Source organism: Myotis daubentonii, chromosome 12, assembly GCF_963259705.1.
Source record: "Myotis daubentonii chromosome 12, mMyoDau2.1, whole genome shotgun sequence".
NCBI classification, from domain to species: Eukaryota; Metazoa; Chordata; class Mammalia; order Chiroptera; family Vespertilionidae; genus Myotis; species Myotis daubentonii.
The window spans coordinates 37433652-37461613 of record NC_081851.1 but is presented as its reverse complement, the minus strand read 5'-3'; the positions used below and the strand labels follow the sequence as shown (position 1 = coordinate 37461613).

The 27962-nt window shown below is 41.4% G+C and overlaps 1 protein-coding gene across 2 annotated transcripts; it reads right to left on the bottom strand.

Moving 5' to 3' along the window:
• Window positions 1-27397, bottom strand: PAIP2B (poly(A) binding protein interacting protein 2B). Of its 2 annotated transcripts, none has more exons than XR_009447920.1 (5): window positions 9359-9495; window positions 7614-7680; window positions 6783-6959; window positions 4770-5595; window positions 1-1693 (listed from the first exon to the last, which is right to left on the bottom strand). XR_009447920.1 is itself a non-coding variant. In XM_059659488.1 (5 exons), the coding sequence occupies exons 3-5, from the start codon at window positions 9494-9496 to the stop codon at window positions 5539-5541; spliced, it is 372 nt and encodes a 123-aa protein (XP_059515471.1). In that variant the 5' UTR covers window positions 9497-9507; window positions 26531-26614; window positions 27241-27397; the 3' UTR covers window positions 1-5538. The 2 variants fall into 2 exon arrangements, 1 of the variants encoding a protein (XP_059515471.1); XM_059659488.1 differs by lacking the exon at window positions 7614-7680 and adding exons at window positions 26531-26614; window positions 27241-27397 and having other exon boundaries at window positions 1-5595; window positions 9359-9507.
• Window positions 27398-27962: the final 565 nt, after the last annotated feature.

The window sequence follows — 27962 nt, the reverse complement described above, 5'->3', positions numbered from 1 at the left end:
TGCATTTTTTTCTCATTTTATTAATATTTTCAACAGCTGCCATTTGGTTTGTATAGCAAAATTTTTAAAGTAACTTTTTTCCTATTTCTGATACTTTTATGAAAATTATTTCTTTTAAAGCCCTGCTTCTCCCCCAAAGTAGTATTAATAACTACCATGTAATGTTTATGGGGGAGAGACAAAAACAGCTTTTAACACTTTGAAACAGGGATAAAGGTCCAAGGTCAAGACCCGGGCCTGCTGGAGGTGCTAAGCTGCCAGTGGACACCATCAACGCTTCACCGCCCACACCAAGAGAGGGGGGCATGCACAGATCTCTGGGCCTCTTGTTCCACAAGCTGCACTTTCTCCTCTGCACCTCCTCTGATGGTGGTCCTCCTCTCCCCAAAATCTGTCCCACAAAGGCAGCATGATCTTGAACAAAGGTTCCACCTTGTCATGGAGATGATACTGTTTAGAAATTTCAGAGACTCCCCTATCCAGTTGGGAAGGAAAAACATCTCCAACACAGTATTACTGATGGTTCACTTTCTTGTCCACTCAAACACATACTCCTACTTCAGAATAACTTAATTACCAGATGCTTCAAAAGTACTGACATGTAGATAGCAAAAGAGTTTCTTATAAAAAAGTTGCAAAACTATAAAAATTTCTGCAGCAGTTCAGGCTCCTAATGTCTCGAGCTCCTGATAACAAAGCTGGTTCTGATACGCAGTTCCTTTGACGTGAAGAGCACCTTCCCCTGGAGTCCTATGCTCTAAGGGTTCCTTTAGACCACGGGAGGTTGAAATCCAAGTTTCAAGGACTCCTTGCTGACAAAATGCGGTCTATCTATCAATGGAATACTATAGCAATAAAAAGGGACAAACTACCAACACAAGTTAAACATCATGGATAAACCACAAAATATGCTAAGTGAAAAAAGCCAGAGGCAAGAGAACAGATTTTGTATGATTCCATTGACATGATGTCCAGAAAAGGCAAGTTTATAGAGATGGAAATTAGTGTCACTTAGAGCTGGGAACAGGGATTACTGTGCAATAAATGAAGGATCTTATTGGGGTGGATGAAAATGTTCTAAAACAGTTACGGGTATGTATGGCTGTGCCACTCAGGAAAGTTACTAAAATCATTCAATTTAACACTTGAAATGGGTGGATTTATTATATGTAAAATATGCCTCAATAATTTTTTTAAAACAACCCTGCCTCCCGAACAACCCATCAAGCACTAAACATTCCTGAGGTTCACAATCAAGGGCAGGATTATCACTTAGTGTTGAATTCAGAGAGAAAACACTGTACCATTTTATGGTAAACTGCCTAGGATGTTTCTTCATTATAAAATAAAAGGTCACCTGTAAGTAGTAGTCCCAAAAATGAGCCTCCTAGTAATAACAAAATCTAAGGGGGCTTTTTCTTTTAGAATAAAGATGGTGCATCTGTCCCTTTGCAGATTTCTTTTTTAATCCCCTGGGGTGGGGTGGTGACTCTTGGCTGACACCTTGTGGAATTCAGTGTACTTGGCTGTCCTATTCCTAGGACTCCCATAAAAACTAGACTGACAGGGGAGGGGGGGGGGGGACGGACACACAGAAGTAGGCGGGTAGGCAGAAGGTCAAGTAGCAAGCATAAAACCTGAGTGTTGCCTTCAGTCAGCCTCCTACTGCCCTGTTCCTTGTCACCAATTATAGCTGCAAGATGGGAGAAATAAAAACAAGATTAAAAGCAAGGCGGGGGAGGGGGGGACGACTTTCAAAATTGTGACTAACAAAGTCTGAATGAAATTCACACGCCAGCAGAGCAGTGGCTGAAGAAAGTACTCTGTGAACTACAAAGGCAGAGGGACCCGAAGAGCTAAGGACCCCATGGGCAACGAGGGGGCAATGATTCACTTGGGAACCGCAAGCAGAGGTAGGAGGAAATGAAGGTTCCCAGTGAACAGCAGACCTGGGTCACCTCTCCTGTTCTTCCCACCCACCTCCTAAACAAATGAGGTTTGCATTATCCCCAAGGAGAGTGCTGGGGGGTATCTCCACACCTTAGTTAACTGTCTGGTCTCTTCTGCCTGTTCCCGTACCTCAGCATCACCTAAACCAAGGAACATTAATTTGCTGGTACCCTTATCGAAGACCACTTGCCCCTTCCAATCAAGCAGGTAGATTCCTGGGCTCCTAATGTTTCTACAGTGTTTGCAACAGCACTAATATAAGAAGATTCAGTCAAGCTATTTCCTTTGGCTACTTCAAACGACTTTCCTCTCTGACATATCATTGCCAGAGTATCCAACTGACCTCCTTACTTCTAAGCCTCTCCGAAATCAAGACAAAACTTTGACATTGTAACAATACACAATTTGAAAAATGTTTAGTATTTCACTAAAAACATTTTTAAGCCATAGAGTTAGCATTAGAACCTGAATTTAAAAGATCCCAGCTATTTTAACTTTGGAAACCGAGGTGCTACAAAGGTTCAGCCTTTTATGATTTTGTTTTATTTGACCTAATATACCCCCAAAAAAATCATCTGCTGTAAGCAGAAACTGGCCCAAAGACCCAGAGTTGCAGATGCTTAGGCCTAGGCTGTGCCCATCAAGTTTTCTGCTGTAGATCTATGGCCTGGAGAAACGGAAAAGGCATTTCCTTTATTTTTATGTTTTTCTCCTTGAAGAGCAAGAAATAAAATAATTTTCATCTTGGAGTTTGAGTTCAATAACCACAAAAATCAGAAAGTAATCCCTAATAAACTAACACTGAGACCAACCAGAATTGGCAACAGGTAAAAATGTATGTTCTGTTTCTATAAAAATTCTCAAACTTCCAGTTGCCAATAAAAAAAAAGTTTCAACAGAATAATGACTGAAATTCAACATCAAAGTGCTCACTTATAAATAACAGCCCACCATTAAAGGGTAACGGTGTCCAGCCTGGCTGGCACCCAGACCCTCTCCTATGAGATAGAGGCTCCCAGCCTTTCCCGGTCAAGGTCCAACGAGACCCAAGTGCCTTTTTTGCTAAGAAACTGGCAAACACTAACTATAGCTGAACCTGTGATCTGGGTAACAGCTGTGCTCCCACCTCACAACAAAACAGATGAAGAGTTGAGCTATAAGAGGAGCCACTGGAAGCATCAGCCTAAACATTTAAAAAGGGGTCGTATTGCGAGCTGCTTCCTGATCCTGGAGTCAGCACACTCTGGAAAATCCAGCCCTCACGTTCACTGCTCACTTGGCAGGAACATTTCGTAGTCCTGCCTAAATATGCCTTGTGACAGTACACTGAAGACTGACATCCAAAGTGGAGCCCCAGACGGAAAGACAAGCCCTTTGGACTGCACCACCTAGCATTATAGCCTGTCCTGGTGTCAGAAGAGCTAGCCTTCAGGATGAAGAAATGGCTAGATCTGGATCCCAGTAGCACTTTCCTGACTGGAGCACACAAGAACCCATTGTACTCTGTGACAGCAATGCCCAGATCTAGAAAATGTCTCTCTCTGCAAACACAACCTTTCCTACCAATCTCTCTCCCACATCCACATGCTTAATTTGCACAGACTTTATTTCAGGTTACAAGATCTTTTCCTGATATGTCTATCACGCAACATTTCCAGCAGCCTTTATAATTCTGAGCTTGGACAAGCTACTGGAGATGAAAGAAAAGCGGCCCCAGAAAAGAGAGACTTCTAATCCTGCACTTCCACGGCCCTCTCCTTGTTACAGGCAACAACCCCAGTTGGAAGCTGAAGCTGTAATAAAGAAATTCCTTTGTCCATACACCTCCCTAGAAAACAAGTGAGAGTTCCATTCTTTTGAGGTAAAGGCTTTGGGAATGAATGTGCACGTCTGGCAATACAAGCTGCCTATGATATGTGACCTAACAAGGAAGGTCAGTTCAAATAATGCCGTCCAATAGACTCACATAAAAAAACGCTGTGGGTTTGTATTTTAAATCTGACCTTAGACTGTGGCTGTTCGTAACATCAACAAGGAACTCCTAAGAAAAAGGAGAAGTTCTTAAGCTTTCCAGATCCTAGTCTTTTCCTTCCAACCTCTCTCCCACATCCACATACTGATTTTGCACAGACTTTATTTCAAGTTACAAGATCTTTTCCTGATATGTCTATCCACAACACAGGAGCAGTCACACAGAAGCCACCACCTACATCTCTGTCACACAAAGGCAGCACCTGGTACCCAGTTTAGTTCCCTGTGAGTATCAGCAAAAAAGCCCCGTGACTTACAGGCAGGAAAGGCAAAAGGAATGTGCCCAGGGGCCCAACCTACAAAACTTACAAAGCTGGGCATGTAGGAACAGCAACATTTTATAACTGCTGAGACTATCCCAGTGGGTCACACAGCCACCTGGGTCAAGTAGGACTCACTCCTACTAGGATTTTTTTTTTTTTTTTTAGTTCTTTTGCATAATTCTGTAAAGTGGGAAAAGCATCAAAATTGTGAACTGAGCTTCTTGCTAGTGTCCTAAAAAATATATTTACTTATAAAAGTGCATAAACCTTTCCAAGAAAGTAATATACCAAAAGGACTGAGTCTTCATGGGCTGGGAAAAACAACTGTCAAAATAAACAAGACGCACTAACAGGATTCAAGGATGGCTTCTCCAGGCTGAAGCTGCTGGCCAGCATAGCATGCCTTTCACACACCTTTGGTAATAATATCTTTTCTTAAAATCAGAGTAGGGTGGGGGTGAAAAGGAATATGGGACTAGATACCATGAAAGACAAAGAGGCAAATCTACCTACGTGCTCCTGTACCTTGTAAATGATGAGTTTGATGGTAGCTGTAAACAGAGGCTTAAGAGTAGGCCAACCGTAACTGTATGACTCAAGTGGCAATAACCATCACAGTTTTCCCCTTGAATTTACAACTTTCATCAACATCAAAAGAGTTTTGTAAACCAATACTTTATAAGTCCGTGTTTTCTTGAATGGAGGTTCAAGGCAGGAAGACATGGGCTCAGCAGGCAATTGGTAATCCCAGTTCATTGCAGAAAGCCCTCAGGGGTCGCATAGTTGCAAAGGCTGGTTTAAAACACCTGCTTCTTCCACTCATCCCTCTTCCCATCCAGCTTAACAGACTCAGTAGTTTTCTAGGTGCTCACTGCCCTTGCAAGCATACAGCAGGGTGAGAGGGCATTCATGTAAACACCCAGATTTTCTTGGTCAGCTTATTGAGCTTATTCTGTTTAAACACACATTACAGAACATTCCTGATGAAGGGGGGGGGGGGATTGCAATAATTTCCCTAACTCAAAAAGGCAAAACCTAATAATGATAATAATAATAATAATAAACTGCTCAAAAGGAAAGTCAGTAGAACAAAAGAGAAATACTCAGAGGCTTGTAGAGTAAGACTGAGCACGTTTAGCTACTCCAGTCACAGTGTTAAGTTAAACTACTATTCCCCTCCCCAACTGTGCATCCCTAGCCCCCCGCCCCCCCCCCCCCCTTCAGCTCTGCCTTTTTGTGCGGCACTGTCCCCAGATGTGGGAACATACAAGTCCTCCTCAAAGTTTCTGTCAGCTCAGTACTTCACTCCTGGAATAAATTCCTTGGCATCCGGGTTCAGGTTACTTTTGCTCTGAAATAAGAACCAAGAGATAATAAATCCCACGGCAAACTGTACTTTAAAGCTTATTTTCTCCCTGCCTCCATTATTACCAGTACCTTCCCCTCAGCCTCGAGAGAGAGAAAAACAGAATTCCTACAACTCAGCTCATTACTGCTGGGCTGGTCTCAGTGGCCCCTGACATACTAAGCCCTGACCAACCGCACTGTCTCCGTCCTGCTTCAGATTTCTGCTCCCTTTATGATGCTTTCATTAGGGGCTTATAAGTTTGACTCCAAAAATAATTCAACTCATTGAGCACCCTAATCTGATGAACATCAGCGAACTCCATCAAACCAGTTTGATTACCACAATCCCTATGCACATATATCTTTCTTCATCTTGCTGTACTCTCTTTGGTTCTCTGCTCTCTTGTGAATACCCAAATCTTAGTAAACTATGGGCACAATCATTCAGACCATGAGTTGTGTGAGAACTAAATCACTCAGAATTCCGTAGGTAAACATGGAAGGCAGGGAATTATTTACCCAGTCTTCTAATTTTAAGTGGAAAATGGCCTCTAATGAATATGTTCCTTCCAAAATGAACAGTTTTTATAACAGCATCATTCAAAATTACAAATGCAGATTTGAGGGACAGTAAAAGAAAAGAACAGCAGCAAATTATAATTTAAAAACAAATCTTGCCCTAGCTGGTTTGGCTCAGTGGAAAGAGCATCAGCCTGCGGACTGAAGGGTCCCAGGTTCGATTCTAGTCAAGAACGCATGCCTGGATTGTGGGCTCGATCCCCAGTAGGGGATGTGCAGGAGGCAACCGATCAATAATTCTCTCTCATCATTGATGTTTCTCTCTTTCCCTCTCCCTTCCCCTCTGAAGTCAATAAAGATATATTAAAAAACAAAACAAAAAAAACACCTTTTCTATGTTCAAATTTTTATCCTTAATCCCAATTCTATTTTGAAAAGCCCATTGGGAAAAATGAAAGTTGGTGATGCTGTAACATTGATGTTTTCACAATGCTTTATTAGGTGAATGCATCTTCAATGTACCCAATTATTAATGCCCTCAAGGAAAGTGAAGAATAGCGGCTTAGAAGGCTCCAGGGATTTTGCCCAAGGCAGTAGTGCCAGAAAGTAAGACTGTGACTACAAATCCCATATTCTCACTATGTCACATGTGGAACTACTTATGGCTCTTACCAAAATATCTTCAGAATCATGACCATTGCTGACAGATAGTCCATTTAACTGTTGTTGCAACTGTCCCATGACCTGAGGCAGGTCTCGTGATGGAATAAACCAGTCTTGGTCTTCCTCGTCCAGCATCTCCTGGAAGCACCGGTCCAAGAAGTCCTGCTCCAGCAGCTCCTCCTCCACCTGACAGCAAAGGTGCAAGCTCAGACTCACCCTCCCAGAGGCACTCGTCCCTTCCAGGTTTAATCTACCTCTTCGTGTTAGAGGTTTACTCCAAGATTAAGAATGATCTTGCATGAGATCTACTAAGAATTAAGATGCTTCTAATGACTGGCTGGACAGAATATAAATTTTTCAATTGTTAAGTTCCATTAGCAATAAGACTAAAGAAATAGTTATTCAAAATAGCAGAAATTCTTCACAGATCATCTAAGGCCTCTAATATGTGACACAGATATTTTCCATTCACATGGCACTGACCAAAAATCTTTTTTTTTTTGTAAAAATGTATTTTTTATTGATTTCAGAGAGGAAGGGAGAGGGAAGGAGAGATAAAAACATCAATGATGACAGAGAATCATTGATTGGCTGCCTCCTGCATGCCCCCCCACTGGGGATTGAGCCTGCAACCCGGGTATGTGCCCTTGACCAGAATCAAACCTAGGACCCTTCAGTCTGCAGGCTGATGCTCTGTCTACTGAGTAAACCAGCTAAGGCCCGAAAATCATTTTTAAAGCTTAAAATTCTTTTCTCAATCTTATTATGAAGGAACTTTTCCTAAATTTCCCATTTTACAACTATGAAAAAGGTATAGGAACTATGTAACTAGACCACTACCTGGACAGCAGACAGTAAGTCAAAACCAACTCTCAGCTTCTGGCCCACTTTTCTGGTAATGAGGCCCCTAAGGGTGAAAAATACTTTCAGAACCTCAGAAAAATATAAAGAACACTTTTTGACATACCAATAGAAAATGATTTCATCAATGTAATATTCTTTCAAAAAAGAAACAATATGAGCCCTGGCCGGTGTGCTCAATGGGTTGGAGTATCATCCCATATACCAAAAGGCTGCAGGTTCGATTCCTGGTCCAAGCACATACCCAAGTCGTGGGTTTGATCCCCAGTCAGGGTTATGTGCAGGAGGCAGTCGATCAATGTTTCTCTCTCTCTCTCCCTTCTTCTCTCTCTCAAAACCAATGAAAGCATGTCCTCAGATGAAGATAAAAAAAAAAAATACTATGAATATTGAAACAAGTCCATATTTCTTAAAGATTGCCCTAAACTAAAGCAATATGTATCTCAGATATTTTATACCTGTTTACAGTCATTGACTATTAACTCTTATGAAAGAGTTCAATCTGCACACTGTGTGACTTTAACAGGCCTCCTGCCTCACATTTGGCCATCTCTTCTCCTGCAGCTGGCCTGGTGACAGATTCACAGCTCACTCATGCCACTGCCAGGGAGGAGTCAAACAAAAATCATCACCCAAACTAGCCAATACAGTTAACACCTCATGAATTCAAAGGAAAAGTCACTGATAGCAAGACTCAAAAATAGTATTTCAACATTATAGTTAGCAACATTTTTAAATAATTCAAGTAAATTAGAAAGTTATGAAGTAATTAGCAATAACTACAAAATATTTCTAAGCCACAAGATTTAACCTAATTGTTCAAGATCTGCCCTGACTCCCCCCAAAAGTGTTCCCCTTATTAAATTTATCCTTATCCACAGGCACAACCCTCAAAATCGGTTACCTGGGTCACACAGGGGTGTGACGGAAGCGTGATATATGTGCTACTCACACAAATCACAACACCGTGAGCCACTTGGAGTGGAAACTGCTGACATATCCCCAAAGCTAGTTTTCTTCTTCCCTCAGCAACAGGCTGCTCAGTTAAAACTATATTTCCCATCTCCGTGCTAGACACGGCCAGTGACTATCAAGTGATGTCCCCACAAGGGATGGGAGCACTTCGCATCACTCGGTGAAAAGGAGATCCCTTGCCTTGGCTTTTGACTCTCCCTTTCCCAGTGGCTAGACTTCCCATTTCCTTCAGTTATTTACTAGTAGCTGATAAGAGCCCTGGAGGTGCAAAGCAACACCATGAAGGAACTATGTGGTCCCACCTGTCTACCCGGAATGGCTTACCTTGGGCTATTAACGTTACAGAGATAGAAGCACTGCTGAATCTTTGTTGATGCGGTCTAGCCTTCCCCCACCCTACTACACACATACCAATCTCAGGCTCACGTACTGCCAGTCCCTGGGTTCTTGACTGGGGCATGCCAGGCTGGCCTGTCTGCACAAATCTGCTGTTTCTCAGAAGTCTATACCAGATCACCATGGCACTAGGTCCTCTTTTAATTAATGTGGCAGGAAAATATCACGCTCTTCCTCCAAAGTGCTACCTGGTCTTTTACCAGTTGAAGGTGTTTCCCGGTCAGCTCAGACTATGCCTCCACGTATTTTTACGTTATTCTAAAGCCGAGGAACCCATTTCTTTTGTAGCAGAACTACAATAAAGTATAGCTGCTGAGTCACACACATCATTGTCCTTCCTCTTCTTTCTTTACCTGTCTGTTAAAATCCTCTTCATTCTCCATCCACATGTACTCTGCAAATGGGTTTTCTTTCTCATCGTGCCCATTTAACACCTGGTCCTCTTTGGATTTTACACTGGGTGATGTATTTGCCACACTGGATCCATTCATTATGATAGAACCTAAACAGAAACAAAAGAAAAGGTAAAATGTTACAAGAATCAAGGAAATGAAAACCTATCATATCCAGATTCTCCCAGAAGCTTCTGAAGTTCTAAGTCCAAGTTATTAACTACAGATGAACACAAACTGCTAATCTCTATCTGTTACAAAACTAATAATATCTTATAATTATCAACTATACAGATGTACAATTCTTTAAGAGTTAAAAGAAAAATATGCCTTCTTTCTGCGCTCTTGGAGTCTACAGAGTCTGTTGGGAACAGGACTTCTGTAACAATAAATATCTCTGGAAGGCCATTTTTGCTGACTATAAGTAGGGTTTCCAGAACCAGAGGGAGCACATAGCTCTTCTTAAAATTGAAGGTGTTTAGTCTGAGCCTGCGTGGCTCAGTGGTTGAGTATCAACCTATGAACCAGGAGATCATAGTTTGGTTCCCAATCAGGGTACATGCCCGGGTTGTGGGCTTGGTCCCTAGTGGGGAGCATGCAGGAGGCATCAATGATTCTCTCTCATCACTGATGTTTCTATCTCCCTCTCCTCCTTTTCTCTCTCTGAAACCAATAATAAAAAAAATGTTTTTCAAAAAATTGAAGGTGTTTATACTTGAGATGAAACTAAATTCTACTTAGGCAAGAGATGTGCTTATGTGTACAAAGCAAGAACACCACAGTGACTCCTGGTAGCAAATGGAGTAAAACCAGAGTAATCTGGGGAAAGGTAACTCGTGCTCATGGAAACAGTGGCATGGGTCACGCTAAATTCCAAAGCAACCTTTCTGCTAAGGCCACTGGACATAGAATCTGTGTAATGCTGTACCCCCCAAGGATTTACACTTATTGAAAAATAAATAAATAAAATGGATTTGTTCTCTTGTAAAATAAATAAATAAGTAAAGGAAAAAAAACAACAACAACCATGTCTACAGTTAGTTAGCCTTTCTAGCAAGTGAGAAGGAGGATGAATCTTTTCAAGGCAAACTCTGTAGGTTTTAGTATATGTGCTGCCGAAGCGAGCACGCAAACTCTGTAGGTTTTAGAACCTAATCATGATCACATGGCTTCCTTAAAGTTTAAGTAAGTAAAGGAAATGCGTTCTTAATGAACATGGTAAGCAACTGTCTCTTATTCTGATTCTCAAGATTGGTTTTATTTAGAACTTATTTCAAAAAAAAAATACGTTTATTATATTGATAAGCAAAAAAGAGAAAATTAAGGTCACCAGCTGTTCAACCAACCAGAGTAAAGAATCATTAACAGTGTGGTGCATATAACCTCCCTGACTTCCCCTGAGTGTATTCAGATACACAGACACACACACATGATGTACCATCAATTTCTTTTTCTCATTCCTATGATAACACAGCCATATTATTTTTTGGGGTGTTTTAATGTTTCTGTATTATAAAAGTTTGATGAACTTCTTGGGCTCATTTAAAAAAAAATGATTTCCTTAAGATAACTCCTAGGAATAGAACTGCTATATTAGAAGTTACATTTGTTTTCTTAAGGCTCTTGATTTATTGCCATATGGTCATAAGAATTTAAATTCCCATCAGTAGTATATAAGTGCCTGTTCCTCTGCATTCAGGAGTATTATTTTTTAAGCCACTACCAATCTCAATTTATTACTTACATTTACAGTTCTTTAATTTTTAATGAGGCTGAATATTTTTAGATATACTTACTGGCCCTTTATATTTCTTGTTTTATAATGTTTTTGCTTAAGTACTTTGCCCATTTTTCTATCAGGGTATATATCTTTTCCTTATCTTTTGAAGAACATTTATTATTTTATAATTTTAATTTTTCATAAAATAATTTATAAATACAAATATTTGATTTGCTTAATTTTTGGTAGCAGTTTTGCTGGCCTTAATATTTGTCTATGGCAGTGGTTCTCAACCTGTGGGTCGCGACCCCTTTGGGGGTCGAATGACCCTTTCACAGGGGTCGCCTAGGACCATTGGAAAACACATATATAATTACATATTGTTTTTGTGACTAATCCCTATGCTTTACTTATGTTCAATTTGTAACAATGAAACTGGGGGTCACCACAACATGAGGAACTGTATTAAAGGGTCGCGGCATTAGGAAGGTTGAGAACCACTGCTCTATAGCTTGATGGAGGTTTATATGTTTTGTAACTCACCTGAATATTAAGTACTCCATAAATATTGGTGAATCATTACTCAGGAATCATTACTTTCCCATTCTATTTAAATACCATCCATTTAAATACCACCCACACCCCATCCCCCTTGGGGCACCTTTAAGTTTTCTTTAACAAATTATTTCCTAATTAATTTCCATCTTGGCAACATTCATGAAAAAATCCTTTGCTTCTTCTGTGTACACTAAAAAATTATTGCTTACTCCCCTTTAAAATATTTGCAATTTTCTAACCTGTTATGGACATTAGGTAGAACTGTGAAGAATAAAGAATAGCCAGTAAAACAACTATTGATAGTTTAAAAAGTATTTCATTTATGCCCAGCAGCGTGGCTCAGAGGTTGAGCACTGACCTATGAACCACAAGGTCACAGTTCGAGTCCCGGTCAGGGCACATGCCCGGGTTGCGGGATTGATCCCCAGTAAGAGGTGTGAAGGAGGCAACAGATCAGTGATTCTCTCTCATCACTGATGTTTCTATCTTTCTCTCCCTCTCCCTCTCGGAATTCAATAAAAAAAAAATATTTTTTAAAAAAGTATTCAATTTAAGACAGAACCCATTTAATTAACTGTTGGTATAAACAGGCGCCTAGTAAGAAATTATCAGTTTTACATATTTTAGATAAAGACAAAAGAAATCAATAATAACAGTATGGTGCTCCATTCTTTGCTTTTTCTCATTTCTATGTTAATAAAGCCCTACTGTCTTTTGCAGTGTTCCCAATGTTTCTACATTACATAGGTTGCTTTTATATTCCAAATCCAGTCCATAATAAATCCCTCCCTCAGGCTATAGAAGAGAGAAAACCATTTCCTTGTTTTTACCACTTCCATTTGCAGCATAAAAAACGACAGAAGCAAGTCTGCTCTGTATCAGTGGGTTATTCCTCAACACAGCGACTCTTAAAGGTCCGGATCCTTGCTGGGTAGCAGGTTGCACAGCATCATCGTTCCAAAGATTCACTGGCAGCTGTTTACAGCCAACACAACGATTTATCCTTATTAATAGGGAAGTCATTCATAGAAACTCAGAGTTTAGTTTTCTAAAACATCTGCCTTTGCCCAAAAAATAAATCCTGAGTACACACAACCAAAGGAAAAAGGGAAGGCAGAGGAAAAAAGAAAGAATAACCCTTCTAATTCAAGAACAAGGAGGAAGACAGAGAGCAAATTGCAGGATGCACTCGTTCATGAGAAATGGAAAGGAAAATTACCATAATCTCACATGGAGACGTTCCCCAAATTAACACACTTTATTTTAGCAAAGTTGAAATCATTGAGAGATGGGGCTGCTAATACTAGGAAAGTGGTTTTCTTACAGTTGGCTACACAGTATCGATTTGCACTTTATACCATTCTACTTGTGTTTTCCACACAATTGGAAAGTTTGGTTTCTCTTAAATAGCAGCAACTTAATAATTTAATTTGTATAATGTTTAGCAATTTATCAAGTACTTTCACATCTATCGTCTGACTGCCTCATAACCTGTCTTGCCTCACTTTATTTTTTAAAAATATATTTTTATTGATTTCAGAGAGGAAGGGAGAGGGAGAGAGAAAAACAACAATGATGTGAGAGAATCATCGATTGGCTGTCTCCTGCATGCCCCCCACTGAGGATCGAGCCCACAGCCCAGGCATGTGCCCTTGACTGGAATCCAACCTGGGACCCTTCAGTCTGCAGGCTGACGCTCTAACCACTGAGCAAACTGGCTAGGGCTGTCCTGCCTCACTTAAAAAACCCATCCAGACATTGCTATAGGAGGAACAAAGAAGGTACCAGATTCAGGGGTTAAGCAAACTGAGTTGCTGGGTTAGTTCAAGAACACTGGATTTGGGCTTACTGGGTGACAGTGCTTAATGTGCCTCTGACCTTTTTTTTTTTTTTTATTGTTTTATTGCTTAAAGTATTACAAAGGGTATTACATATGTGTCCTTTTTTTCCCCCCGCCCTTGCCCTGACCTTTAGTAGGAGGTGGGAATGGGAGACTTTGCTGGAGACTAGAGACTCCTAGGTAAGGCATTTGAGGAATGCCTTCCAACTTGGGGAAGACACTGGGTAAGATAGGATCGCTGCCCATAATGTCCGACTTTCCGGCTTCCAGAGTTTAATGTAATGTCCTCCTCGATTCCCAGCTCCTCTCCAGCTCGCCATCCTCCATGCACACCCTCTAAGAGCAGTGTTTCTCTAACCATCCTACCCTGACCTTTCACATTCCCTCAATCCTCACCCATTCCAATGCACATCATTATGACACTGTAGTGTAGTGGAGATAAAGAAAATGACTCCAAAGCTTCCAAAGATGGGGGAAATGCTTGATTCTACAAGGAGGATTACAGATCAGAATGGCTCCACGTGGTCAGCTATGCTATGGAGAGGCCCATGTGGCCAGGAACTGAATCCTATTAACACCATGTGAGTGCGTTAGAAGTTCATCTTCCCCCAGTCAAGCCTTCAGATGAGACAGCTGTCCCAGTTGACAGCCTGACTGTAACTTCATGGGAGACTCAGAGGTAGAGGCATCCAGCTAAGCTGCTCGCAGATTCCTGACCCTGTTGTTTTAACCTGCTAAGCTTTGGGGGATTTATTACATGGTATCAAATAAGTAATACAGGTAATCAATAAACAATGACAACTAGCTCTGCCACACAAACTACCAGCTGCCACGCCGTTTCTCTTATCTACTGAGAGGGCAAATGTGCAATTTGAAGTGGGTCATTGCTTGAGAAGTTCTTTAGAATTAGACCAACAGAAGATAAAGGAGTTTATGTCTAGTCTGTGTCTATATTACAGTATAAAATCTAAGAACTACTTGAAACTTGTTCCCTCCCCACCTCACTTTCCCTCATATACACTGCAAACAGGCTGAAAATGGAACATAACATTTGTCATTTTGGCTGAAGATGGGAAAACGTGTAACCCTGTTCCTAGTCAAAATAGAGGTGCAAAGGCCTGCCAAGCATTGGACTTAGAATTCTACTATGGTCAAGGATTCAAGCCTTGCCGAAACCGGTTTGGCTCAGTGGACAGAGCATCGGCCTGCGGACTGAAAGGTCCCAGGTTCGATTCCGGTCAAGGGCATGTACCTGGGTTGCGGGCACATCCCCAGTAGGGAGTGTGCAGGAGGCAGCTGATCGATGTTTCTCTCTCATCGATGTTTCTAACTTTCTATCTCTCTCCCTTCCTCTCTGTGAAAAATCAATAAAATATATTAAAAAAAATAAATTAAAAAAAAAAAAAGGATTCAAGCCTAAAAGGGCTTGAAAAAAGGGGTTTGGTTCTCAGCCATAAGGAACTTTAGGCTTTTAATGTATCTAGGATATTTCTAGAATACCTGTTTCATCAGTGCAACACTTTAAGCACCCACAAACTTTCAGATCCAACATGTTCACAGCAAAAACTAGCTATTCTTAGAACCTAAATGAGATTTGGGACTTTCGACTGAATCACCTGGGAAAAAAAGTCTACTGAGCAATGGATATAAAAACTAGTCTCTACTATTCTGTTTCCTGCAGTTTTGTTAACTTCATTCAGTCTGGTTAATGCCATTTTTTAAAAGTTAAACATTGTGGATAACAGTTTTAAATTTTATTTTACTTCAAATACACTGCTACTAGATTCAGGCTTTGTCCGTTCTTAGTTATATCTAGATGCACTCACTCGTCAATGGCTGAGTGCCTGTTTACCCAGCCAACTAGGCTGTAGTGCTTTGACAGGCTGGACAGTCCTTGCCCTGGTAGTATTTACATTCTCTCGGGAGACAAGCAAACAATTAAGAATAATTATGATTCCTGTTATAAAAGGAAAAGAGGGACTATTAGAAAACTAACAACAGAGGGACCCAATTAAGCCCAGGAGTGGGGGGTGGTTAGAAAAGGTTTCCCTGAGTAAGCAACACACTGATACCTAAAGAACGTAAATTAGCCAGAAATAGGGAGAAGAGGAAGAAGTATGTGCGAAGTCTCAGAGGCAGGAAAGAACTAAAAGAGAAACTAAAGGGAGATAGGTATGCATAAGTTGGAGCATCAAAGGAGAACCAGTGGGAGAAGGGCAAGGAAGAGGGATGAAGATGCATAGGCAGACAAGGCCAGCTCATGCAGGAAATTAGAGGCTAATGAAGGATTTTGGATTTCATCCTAAAGCAATGAAAGCCATTTAAAAAAAGTTCTAGACAGCCAGCATAGCAACAAAATTTCCATTTATATTTGGACACAATTCAGGCTGCCATATGGAAAATGGACTGCACAGAGAGTGAATAAAGGGAGACCAGTAAGGCAGGTAATGTGCTAATTCAGATGAAAATAATAATAATGGCTGCTTAGACTAAGATAGTGGCAGTAAGAAGGGAGTGGGAAGATTCCAAAACTATTTTTGGTTGGTTGTGGTGATGAATTGAAGTGGGGAGACAGGATGAGAAAAACATCACGGATAACTTTGGCATGGTAATGCCATTCACTGAGCTAAGAAACGCTGTAAGAAGAGCACACTTTCCCTGGGTGGTAATAGGTAGTGGGGGCAAGAAGGGTGATGAGTTCAATTTTGGACATGTTAAACTTTTAATGCCTCTGTCACATTCAAGTGGTGATGTTAAGTAGGTTGTCTACATGCATCAAGAACTGGAGAGGTCGGGCTGAATAGGGGTCTTTGCAGATGTAACTAAATTAAAGATCTTGAGATAAGTAAATCATCCTGGATTATCCCAACAGGCCCTAAGTCCAATGATAAGTGTCCTTATAAGAGAAAAGCAGAGGGAGATTTGAGACAGAGAGAAGAGGAGGAAATGTGATCATGGAGGCAGAGATTGGAGTAAAGTGACCATAAGTCAAGGAATGCCTATGGCCACAACAGTTGAAGGGGCAAAGAACAGATTTTCCTTCTCCCACAGCCTCTAGAGGTCTAGACACACCTTGAGTTTTGACTTCTGGCCTCCAGAACTGACATAGAGTAAGTTTATGTTGTTTTAAGCCACCAGTTTGTGGTAATTTGTAATAGCAGCCACAAGAAATTAATATACCCAGTACAGGGGTGTGTTGAAGGCTGCTGAAAGGTCAAGAGGAAGGCTGAGGAGTGTCCATAGAATTTAGGACCTTAGAGGTCTCTGATGAGTTTAATAAGAGCAGTCCCTTCTGTCCCCAAAGTTCATGCTCTTAGCCACTGCCCTATTCTCTCATACTTGCCCCACTTTAGTTCCAGAATGGCTATGCTATAAAGCTCTTGATTTTTCTTAAATATTGCTAATGGGCATAGAGGAACAAGGCTGAAGAAAAATGCTGCCCCGGCCAGGTGGCTCAGTTGGTTGGAGCATCATCCCATACACCAAAAGGTTCAATCCTGGGTAGAGGTGTGCATAAGAAGCAGCTGATCACTATTTCTCTCTCACATCACTGTTTCTCTCTCCCTTCCTCTCTCTCTAAAAATCCATGAACATATCATCAGGTGAGGATTAACACGTTAAGCGCCATGTCAGTCACCGGTGACTGGCACTATACTTTCTGTTTGGACCTCATCAGTCTCCGGCCGCCAGCATATTGGTGAAATTGGATATCGCGGGCTAAATGGAAAGGAAGACAAAACAGGCTTGGCGCTTAACGTGTTAAAAAAATAAAAAAATAAAAATTAGAACTACATAGTGTTCATAAAGTTAAATTTATTTTGTACTGAATTAAGGCTTTCTTATGTTTTTTGGTGTTAAAGTATCCTTTTATAAGATGATATTAATTAGAATGTTTTTATAATCCTTACTTTAAAAAATTGTAATCCTAGTTGTCCTCAAAATATTTTTGGAAATTTACTGGCCTGTGAAATCCTAAAGATTGAGTATCTCTGATCTAATCACTCTTAGAAATTATTTGTGATATGCAGCCAAGCTTCAGAAGCACTGGTCTCGTCTGTAGGGTCTAGTTCTACTCTTCTTTTCCTCGCTCCAAGTCTTGTCTGAGGGGAAAGGGGAACAAAACAGGAATGTTTCCAAGTAGGGAGTCTGCCCAACCCACTGTCTGCAATACCAGCTATTCCTTCAATAGTCAGTGTGGACCAGCTGATCAACTTGAAAAGTGAGGCTGCTAGAACAACAGAAATTAGGTAGCAGACAAGCGAGAAAAACTTGTTGAAGCTAATCTCCTCTATGAAAAGGTGTGGCTTCCAGAGTTTGCTTTCTCTTCAACTTGAAGCTTCTACATGATGCCTAAGTTCAGAAGAGGTATCTTTGTCTTTATTTAAAACAAAAAATAAAACAATTAAAAATATGTGTGTTAAATATGTACACATGTGTGTATATCTATCTATTCCTTCATAACTGTCTCCTGTGTCCAGCTTTATGCCAGGTCTATGATTTTGGCCTTTATTTTTCATCTGCAGAGGGATTATAAGAATTACTAGTATTACCTCAAACAATGCAATGACAAATCATTAAAACAAAAATCTGATGTTTTATGCAGCAGACTCTATTCTCCAACATTCCAATACGATAATTCCAGTGATTTCTTTCTTTTAAAGTTTCTCTTATTCTCTTAGGTTAGTTTTTAAAAATCTCAAAAAAATCTTTAAAATGCACACAAAACTTTCAATTTAATAAGCACTCAAAGTTCTCTGACATTAAAAAATATTACTGGACCCTTCTAAAGCAAGGCTAAATAGTAAGTGACGGATAAAAGGGACATATAAATAACCCCTATTTTCATGGGATTAATCACAAAATTCTATCTGACCAGTGTCCTCTGGCCTCTAAGCCATGTAAATGAAACATGTTCTCACCTGACGTTTGACTAAGACAATCATGAAAAGAGAATTGTGTTGTGTCACTGTGTATTACTAATTAACTGAATGCAACACTATGCTGGGAGCAGAAAGTTGGTCTTTCATGATTTGCACCATAACCTATGCAATACTCCCACACCAAATTCAACTTTCATCTAGAACCAGATTTCTAGTATTTACAGTTAGTATACAGCAGTGGTTCTCAACATACAGTCCCTGTCCCAGCAGCATCAGTATCACCTTAGATGGGAACTTATTAGAAATGCAAATTCCCAGGCCCCCAACCTACACCTGTTGAATCAGAAATTCTGCGTTTGAACCTAGAAATCTGTGTTGCAATAAGACCTCCAGGTGATTCTGAAACAAACTCAAGTTTGAGAATCACTGTTATACAGCAAGTAGGTCCAAAGCCAGGGGTACTGTATATTCTATCTTAATATGAAATGAAGACGTCCAATTAAAAAACAATCTCCTCACAACTCCCACCCTCAAGCCAACGTGTTTTATGTTTATGAGTTAAATAAGAAAACAAGCTGCAATAAGAGATTTCATCTGAAATGTATACTTCGGCATCAGTTCCCATCCAGCCTGATTATATACAATACATTGTCATACATCTAAAGTCCTAAAAAAGGATCTTTATAAAGTGAGCCTCCGACACTAGGGATTCTATAATTTCTAATCAACTAGGTCTTAATATATCAAACTTACTAGAGAAGTAAAGTGGAATTATTTGCTCTACCTTAAAACTGCATTCGACAGGGAGCTAAAGTTTAGGATTTTGTTCACCTCTATACTTCTAAGTTAATACAATTAGATCAAAAGATCCCATTCTCCATAAGCTTCTAGCACGGCGAAGTTTCACTGCATAACTTCTTGCTTTCAGTGAGAATAAAGCAGACCTCTGGTAGGCACATTACATATCTTCAAGACTGCAGATCTAAACAGTTATATCTGTTCAATATTAAAACAAAGGTCCTATAAACTCTCAAACAGTGAGTATACTGCCACAGTACTAGCCTCAGTAATAAAAAGACAGCACTATCACACTAACGTCAGCTCTCACTGGATATTTACATTCGGTTCTGCTCCCATTTACACTAAAATCTCTATGTTAAAACTCACTATCCCTGAAATAATGACATTTTCAATGTTAGGCAAAACCAGTCTGTAGTCCACACAGCACCTACTTTCAAAAAGCAGGCTATTCCCATGCAACTGTTCCAGAGCACAGAGACATGAAAAGAGTATTCTAATGGTTAGTATATAGGTAACTCAACACATTAAAAATAACAAAAATACCACAAAAGAAAATTATAGACCTATTTTTATGCTACAAACATGTAAGTTCAAATAAAGCATGAGCAAATAAAATCAAGCAATTTATTTAAAAATAAAACCACTTTGATTAAATAGGCTCAGTCCAGAAATGCAAAATGGTCTAAAATTTGAGAAATATAAAGCCCAGCCGGCATGGCTCAGTGGTTGTGTGTTGACCTATGAACAAGGAGGTTGCAGTTCAATTCCCGGTCAGGGCACACACATGCCTGGGTTGTGGGCTTGATCTCCAGTGGAGAGCGTGCAAGAGGCAGTTCATCAATGATTCTCTCTCATCATTGATGTTTCTCTCTCTCTCTCTTCGTTCCTCTCTGAAATCAATAAAAATATATTAAACAAACAAACAAAAAATCAAAAGGGAAATGGAGGCAACTGATGGTTAGGTAGTTTTGCCCAAGGTCATTCAAATAGAAAACTGGCAAAGACAAATTTCAAACCCAGATCTTCTGACTTCAAATTCAGTGAGCTATCAAAAACATGATCATTGCTTCCTTAATTTTGTTAATCCTCACCCAAGAGGATATTTTTCCATTGATTTTTAGGGAGAGTGAAGGAGAGAGGAAAAGGCAGAGAAAAACATCAATGTGAGAGAAATACATTGATTTGCCTCCTGCACGAGCCCTGACCAGGGCCGGGAGGAGCCTGCAACCAAGGTATGTGCCCTTGACTGGAATCGAACCCATTGCTCAGCAAGCTGATGCTCTATCCACTGAGCCAAACTGGCTGGGGCTGCTTCCTTAATTTTAACAATTCCTCGGGAGTTAATCACACAATTGACAGAGGAGTTCAAATTACATAGTATAAGGACTCAGTCCCTAATGCTCATATAATCAAATTTACTGAAAGGAGAACATTGGCATACAACCCCCAAATATCCAGAGTCAGAAGAAGGTGTGGATTTTCAGTATGCTCCTAGATAAAATACCTAATGGCAAAATATATGTCTAATATGACCCAATATAAATGCATAAAAAAAAGCAGCATCCTCTCAAGTTGGAAGATTCTCACTTTCAAGACGACCTTTGCTTTTGCCCCCAGCATTGACTTCTATTCTGGTTTTGCAACACCCCAGGGTATCACCAATGGAATTTCAAAATATGAATAAGCCATACTTTTCAATGAGGGGCTGTGTGTTTATATAACTTTTTAAAAACTTGGAACTTATTGACCAAGATGATGACTTGGTTAGAATATATTTTTTCTCTTCAAATGTCTCTCCTTCTTTCCTATAAGATTATACAGATTATTTTATAATGCACATGGAGAGCACTAATACTAGTAAATCATGGTTTGGTAAAAATATATTTTAATGGCCGAAACCGGTTTGGCTCAGTGGATAGAGCGTCGGCCTGCGGACTGAAGGGTCCCAGGTTCGATTCCGGTCAAGGGCATGTACCTGGGGTGCGGGCGTATCCCCGGTGGGAGATGTGCAGGAGGCGGCTGATGGATGTTTCTCTCTCATCGATGTTTCTAACTCTCTATCTCTCTCCCTTCCTCTCTGTAAAAAATCAATAAAATATATATATATATATATATATATATATATATATATATATATATATATTTTAATGCATCATTCCTCAAACTATCCTATATAATAAAAGCCTAATAGGCTAAGTGTCCGGTTGTCCATTCAACCAAAGCGTAATATGCTAATGATATGCTAAGGCCACTCAACTGCTCGCTATGACTTGCACTGACTACCAGGGGGAAGACGCTCCGACTGGTAGGTGAGCTTGCTGCTGGGGTCTGGCCCATGGGGACTGAGTGAGCCGAGCTGGACACGCCCCTCACGCATCCCTCCCCAGCCCCAATTGTGCACCAGTGGGGTCCTCCGACCTGGCCTGTGCCCTCTAGCAATCTGGGACCCCTCGGGGGATGTCGAAGAGCCGATTTCGGCCCAACCCTGTAGGCCAGGCTGAGGGACCCCACTGGTGCACGAATTCGTGCACCGGGCCTCTAGTGCAGTGATGGCAAACCTATGACACATGTAACACGCGAACTCATTTTTTTGGTTGATTTTTCTTTGTTAAATGGCATTTAAATATATAAAATAAATATCAAAAATATAAGCCTTTGTTTTACTATGGTTGCAAATATAAAAAAATTTCTATACGTGACACAGTACCAGAGTTAAGTTAGGGTTTTTCAAAATGCTGACACGCCGAGCTCAAAAGGTTTGCCATCACTGCTCTAGTGTCTCATATAATACTGTTCAAAAAGATGTTTAGGTATGCTGCAGGGGTGGGAGAGGTAGGAGGAGGGAGGAGAAGCCATGGGTAAATGTAATGTACCCCTTTTGGAAATCCACAATTCACAATGACAATAATATAATAAAGGCTCTAGAGAAGTCCAGCATTACAGAAACCTTTGGTTAAACAAGTTTATTTTGACACAAAATTCTTCTATTATAACTATTCACATTTTGTGTTTATAAAAACTGTTTGAATAAGTGTAACTATTAATTAAAACCCACAACAGATAGCAAAAATGGGTAATTCTTAAAGCTCTCCTACCACAAAATATTAATTCTTTAAAGAATCCTAATTTCAGTTTAGTGAACTCCTTCCTCTTCACCTACCAATGCCTAGCTCAATTATCACCTCATTTGAAGAATTTTCCCCCAGCACTTCCTATATTACTATTCCTTTTTCCTTATTTAGACAGCATTTTATTCATATACTAGAAGCCCGGTGCATGAAATTCATGCACGGGTAGGGTCCCTAGGCCTGGCCTGCAATCAATGCCAATCAGGTTACCTGCTCTCCACCCCCCTGCCTCCTCCTTCCCTTGCTCCCTCAGCACTCCCCCGCTGCTGCTGGTGGTTTGCCATGTTCCGCACCACCCCCTGGTGGGCAGCACACGTCATAGCCAACGATCAAACTCCTGGTCTCCTGGTTAAACTCCCGAGGGGTTTGCATATTAGCTTTTTATATCTATAGATTACCTCACTTATCATATGATAAATCAGTTCATCCATCTTTCTCCTTGTTAGCTTGTGAGCTCTTTCAGAATAAAGTTTGATTATATTTTGAGAACCCTGAAAAGTATAGAACACATGTAAGTTTCATGATGAAGTAAATAATTTCACTGCAGTGTAATAGTTCCCAGAATTCAATACTTGTATTCCTAAACTGTTACTGATACCCTGCCACTACTTGAGAAAGTTTCTCCCTAAAACTTACATTCATAGCTGAGCAGCTGCGGTCATGGTTAACTCAGTTGTGACATGCCCTTTAGCTAAGCCCATTCATAGTTATTTCCTCAAGTGATTTCCGTTTGCTTGCTTTTCGTGTTTTTTTTTTTTTAATCAACTAGGAATGTTCAGTAATCAACCTTATTATCTTTTCATATCTCTGTGCCTTTGCACATGCTGGTCCGTACTTAGCATGCTGTCTCAACTTTTATTCACTTGGAAGACATTCCTATTTATCCTTTATGAAAGAGCTTACGAAATACCTTCTCTAGGAAACCTTCATATATTCCCATCCTTCATATATTCCTCAAGTCATACACTTGTGCCTCTATTACTATATAACAGGCACTGAACTAAGTGCCAAGGATAGAAGAATGAAGATGTGGATCCTGCCTCATAGAGCTCAGTCTAGGAAGGAAGACAGCCATATGAACAAATAACTGCACTATATTACATGCAACACCAGAAGGAAGATTTATGGAATACTGTGGCATGTGTCAGTTACTTTGTTAGGTGCTTTATTGAACATTATCTATGATCACGTGATAGGTATTTGCATTGGACAGACATTCAAGAAACTCTAAGGACTCCCATAGTCTTAACTGTCTTCTGAAGAAACTGTCTCCAAGAGGTTCTTTTCTATATTCTATAATCTGTGGGACAGATAATGCATGAAACCAATCCTACTTCTTTTTATTTTTTAAGATATAATTTTATTGTTTTCAGAAAGGAAAGGAGAAGGGGAGATAGAAAGAAACATCAATGATGAGATAGAATCATCAATCGGCTGCCTCCTGCACTTCCCCCACTGGGGTTCCAGCCTGAAACCCGGGCATGTGACCTGACTGGGAATTGAACCGTGACCTTTGGGTTCACAGGTTGATGCTCAACCACTAAACCACACTGATTGGGGCAATCCTACTTCTTTGACCATAAAAAACTGGACCAGGACTCAGAGTCCTAACTAAGGACAGATTGAACTTGGAGTAGGAAATAATCTAGGACGTGGCTTGGCTCAAAAGGAAGTGTTATGCACAGAGCAGAACAGAAATGTCCTGTCAGTCAGTATTCTAAGGGATGTGAAGTGGGAGGGGGCACAACAGGTTTCACTGTGGTCAAGTTAATCTATAATTCCAACCTGGACCTCTCCCCTGAGCTCCAGACTGCTAGCTATCTGTCCCTCTTACTTAAATAACACACCTATAAGGGCAGGAGCTTCATCTCTAGTTTGTTCACAGTCTAGACGGGACCCTGACTTACAGTAAATGCTTAATAAAAAACTGTTGAATAAAAGAATAAGTGAATGAACTCTCAAAGAAGCTAAGGAATCTACAGTGGACAGGGGGGAGGGGGATCTTAGGGAGGAGGGCTAACAGGAAAGAGACTCTAGGGATCATTTACAAGTACAGTTGATCCTCATTATTTGTGGATCCTATATTTAAGAATTCACCTACTTGCTAAAATTTATTTGTAATCCTAAAATCAATGGCACTTTCACAGTCATTTACAGACATGCACAGAATGGCAAAAATTTCCAGCTACGGCAGAACAAGGCAGTGAGTGCTCTCTGCCTTCTTTCAGCTCTCACATTGAGATGACTAAAGGACACAGACGGTAGGGGGCAGTGCAGTGTAGTGTAGTGCAAGGAGCTTTGCCCCGGGAGCCAGTAGGAAAGGGTTTGAATCCTAACTCTGGCACCTGTTAGGGGGTGGCCTCAGGCAAGTCACTTAACACTTCTGAACCTCATTTTCTCTTTTTAAAAATAAGAAAAGAGAATCTACCAGGATGAGTTGTATTTAGTATTTAAGATTATTTTCCCCCGAGAACAATGGTTCATTATTTGCTAATTTAGTGACCTAGGTGACTTTATAGACCATAATCACTGTGAATAATGTGAATCTACTGTCATTATTTATAACAAACTAACAGAAAGAGATAAAAAAAAAAACAACAACCATTATTTCGATGGAGTAGAGGTCAGTGGCAAACTTCAAGAAGATTTTAAAATAGAACCTCATCAGGCACATAGACTGTGGAAAAGGCCTTCCAGAGGAGAGAACAGCGCCTACAGAGAGAAGCCAAGGTGTGTGAAATAAACATGAGGTCCAGGAAAACGGCACTTCAGAACGTCCAGAGCCGTGGACGTGGCAGGGGCCACAGTGCTTGTCCGGGTCCTGTTCACATCCTGTCCTGCAGCACTTCCTCTACCTTTCATTCTTAGCGTACAGGTCCTTCCATTAAATTGTGAACTCCTTAAAGGCAAGATCTCTATGAAGAAATCATAACTACATAACTATAGTCCCTTAAATCTGCAAACAGGTAATTTATAAGTACAAATCCACATGAAAAGACAGGACAAATATAACTTTGGTTTTCAACTGCAGCCTTATATACTAACTCACAATAGCGACCCACCCATAAGCTTGTTATTTGTCCAGGACGTTTCTTTTTTGACTGCTAGTAATTCTGTCAGAAATTCTTTTTATTGTTCTAAACACCTGGGCATTTGTTGAAATAGCTTTAAGATCTTCCTCTTTTTAGCGTGATTTATTAATAGGGCTCAAACATATGGTCCGTCAAACAATGATGCCTCTTCATAGTAAAGATCCCTTTTAATTCACTCTACTAGACTTCCTTCTCTACATACAAGATACAGGCTTACCATAGCAAAATACAGGGAAGCACACTGATATAGATGTTACAAATAGAGTAAGAAAAACAGTAAGAATTTTTCACAAAAACGTGCAAAGTTCTGACCAAAACAGTGTGGACATGATTAAATTCACTGTTTACAAGTCACCACTGAGAACTAGGAAAAACAATTCCAATTTATGTGAAGCCATGACACTAAGCACGGTTAGAATCTGCAAGGTTTTGTACACGTGTATTTTCTCTTTTCCACATGCACTCTCTCTCAAACATGCACAGCCCAAGGAGCCATCAGACTTTTCCAAGCCCTTCAATTTCTTGCATCTCCCAAAACAAAACCCTGCAAAACCTAGGTTAGTATTTTTAAAACTCTAAAGTCTCAATCAAATCTAAGTGTGGTGAGTTACTTTTTCCCCCATAAAATACTTGGCATAATTTTATTTAGGCACAACATACTAGTAGTTTGTACTATCATCTAGAACATATGGCTACAATCAACCCTATTGAAACCCAAAAGGATACACTATGAAGGTGAATACAAATTCTCGTGAAAGTGGAATAGAGAATGTTATTTTAAAACAGTTTCAACGCTATTATCATCCATAGGGTGGGCGTGATCAAATCACACTGTGCTCAAGTAAGTTCTATAATTTACGATCAACTAGAATGGTCAGGCCCTCGCACTGCAAATTCTCTGCCACCCCAGTTAAGCTGTTTAAAATGCAATCCAATTCTGTCTACTTAAAAAAAAAAATAATAATAATAACACATTTTAAATTTCTCGCTGCCGGTAAATCCTTCTCTCCTGCGTCTTCAGAAATGATCACCCAAACAACCGTATTGGGAGGAGGATTCTAGAGAGGACATTAACGACCCAAAGCTATTTGTAAGTAAGACAAGAATGGCTTACCTTTAACAGAACCGATTCAAGTTCCCACTGTGAAGTTTCCCTGGACAGTGTCTTCTGCTTCTCCGGTGCTCACCTTCCAGCTGCCTGGAAGGGACCAGCGGAAAATGTTAGTTTCCATGAGAGACCGGGGTGAAATCTAGAGGGTGGGAGGAGGGTGAAGGACTCACTCGCGGCGGGGAAGGCAGAAGAGAAGCGGCCAAGGTCCCTAACGCAACTCGGGGATCAAGAACGGGGGCGGGAGTAAAAGGGGTGGTGGGAGCAGAAGAGGAAACGCAACACCCGCACGGGGGCCGCGCATGGGGGAGGAGCCTCGATGCGCATCTCCCCGCCTTCCCGCCCCGGGAAGGGGACAAGGGATGCCGCGCTGCTTCGTGTGCCTCGGAGGAAAGGGACTCGCAAGCCAGAGACGTCAGTCCCCGTGTGAGCGGGGGGCTGCGGGGGCCCAGGGAAGTTGGGGGTGGGAGATGGAGAGCGCGCCTTTGCAGGAAAAAAACGACGAAGAACCCCCGCGCCTCCAAGGGGCTAAGGGGCACCGCAGTTGACGCGACGTGGGACTTGCCGGTTTGCCCTCCCCGCCGGAGCTCGGGCAGGCGCGCGCCGCCGCTCACAGCCCGAGGGCGGCGGAAAGGGAGGCGCAGGGCGCCCCCGAAACCTGGAGAGCGGCGCTTCCCGCGGGTCCCCGCCCCAGCAGCCCGGGCGCCCGAGCCCACCTGAGCTGACCAGAAGCCCCTCCTTCAGACCCCACGCGCTGGCTCTTCCGATAGCCTCAGAGGTCGCCGCCGCCAGAACAGCCTCGGCCTCCCGAACCGGAGCGTGAGCCACAGCGCCGAGGAGCGCCCCACCACTCGCCAGGTGGCCTCTTAAAGCGCACTGACTCCTCACCCCGCCCCCGAACCCAAGCTATTGGTTGCTGGGCACCGCCCTATTCATCTATTGGGCCGAAGAGGATGCCGCTCAGTCACCTAACAGGGCACGGGTGATGCTTATTGGCTTAAATGTGAAGTAGTTCCCGCCCACCCCCTCCGAAGTACCAGCTTCTGATTGGTATTCACATCTGTCTCTTTGCTCCCTCGGTTCTTTCCGTCCTGGATAGGCATCGAGCCAAAGCGTTGGGCGTCCGGCGGGGAGGAGCCGCAGGAGCAGCACCTCTGCGTTTGTTGACCCAGGCTCCTGCTCCCGCTTCATCCCATTGGTCGGCCCCGCAGGCCCTCCCACAGGTTGCGCCACGCAGGATAACAGGAGGGGCGGGCCTCAGTGGGGTTTCCCCAGCTGTCAGTTTCCAGGGAAGGAGCTTTGAGTAAGGCGGGATAGGAGATGGCTCTGGCGGAAAATTGGGGAGTTGGGCTGTTTGAGGGAGTGGAAGGCAGCATTTATAGAAACAAACCTAACTGCTGGAGTGTTTTTAAAAACATACAATCTTATTTCCCCCTTG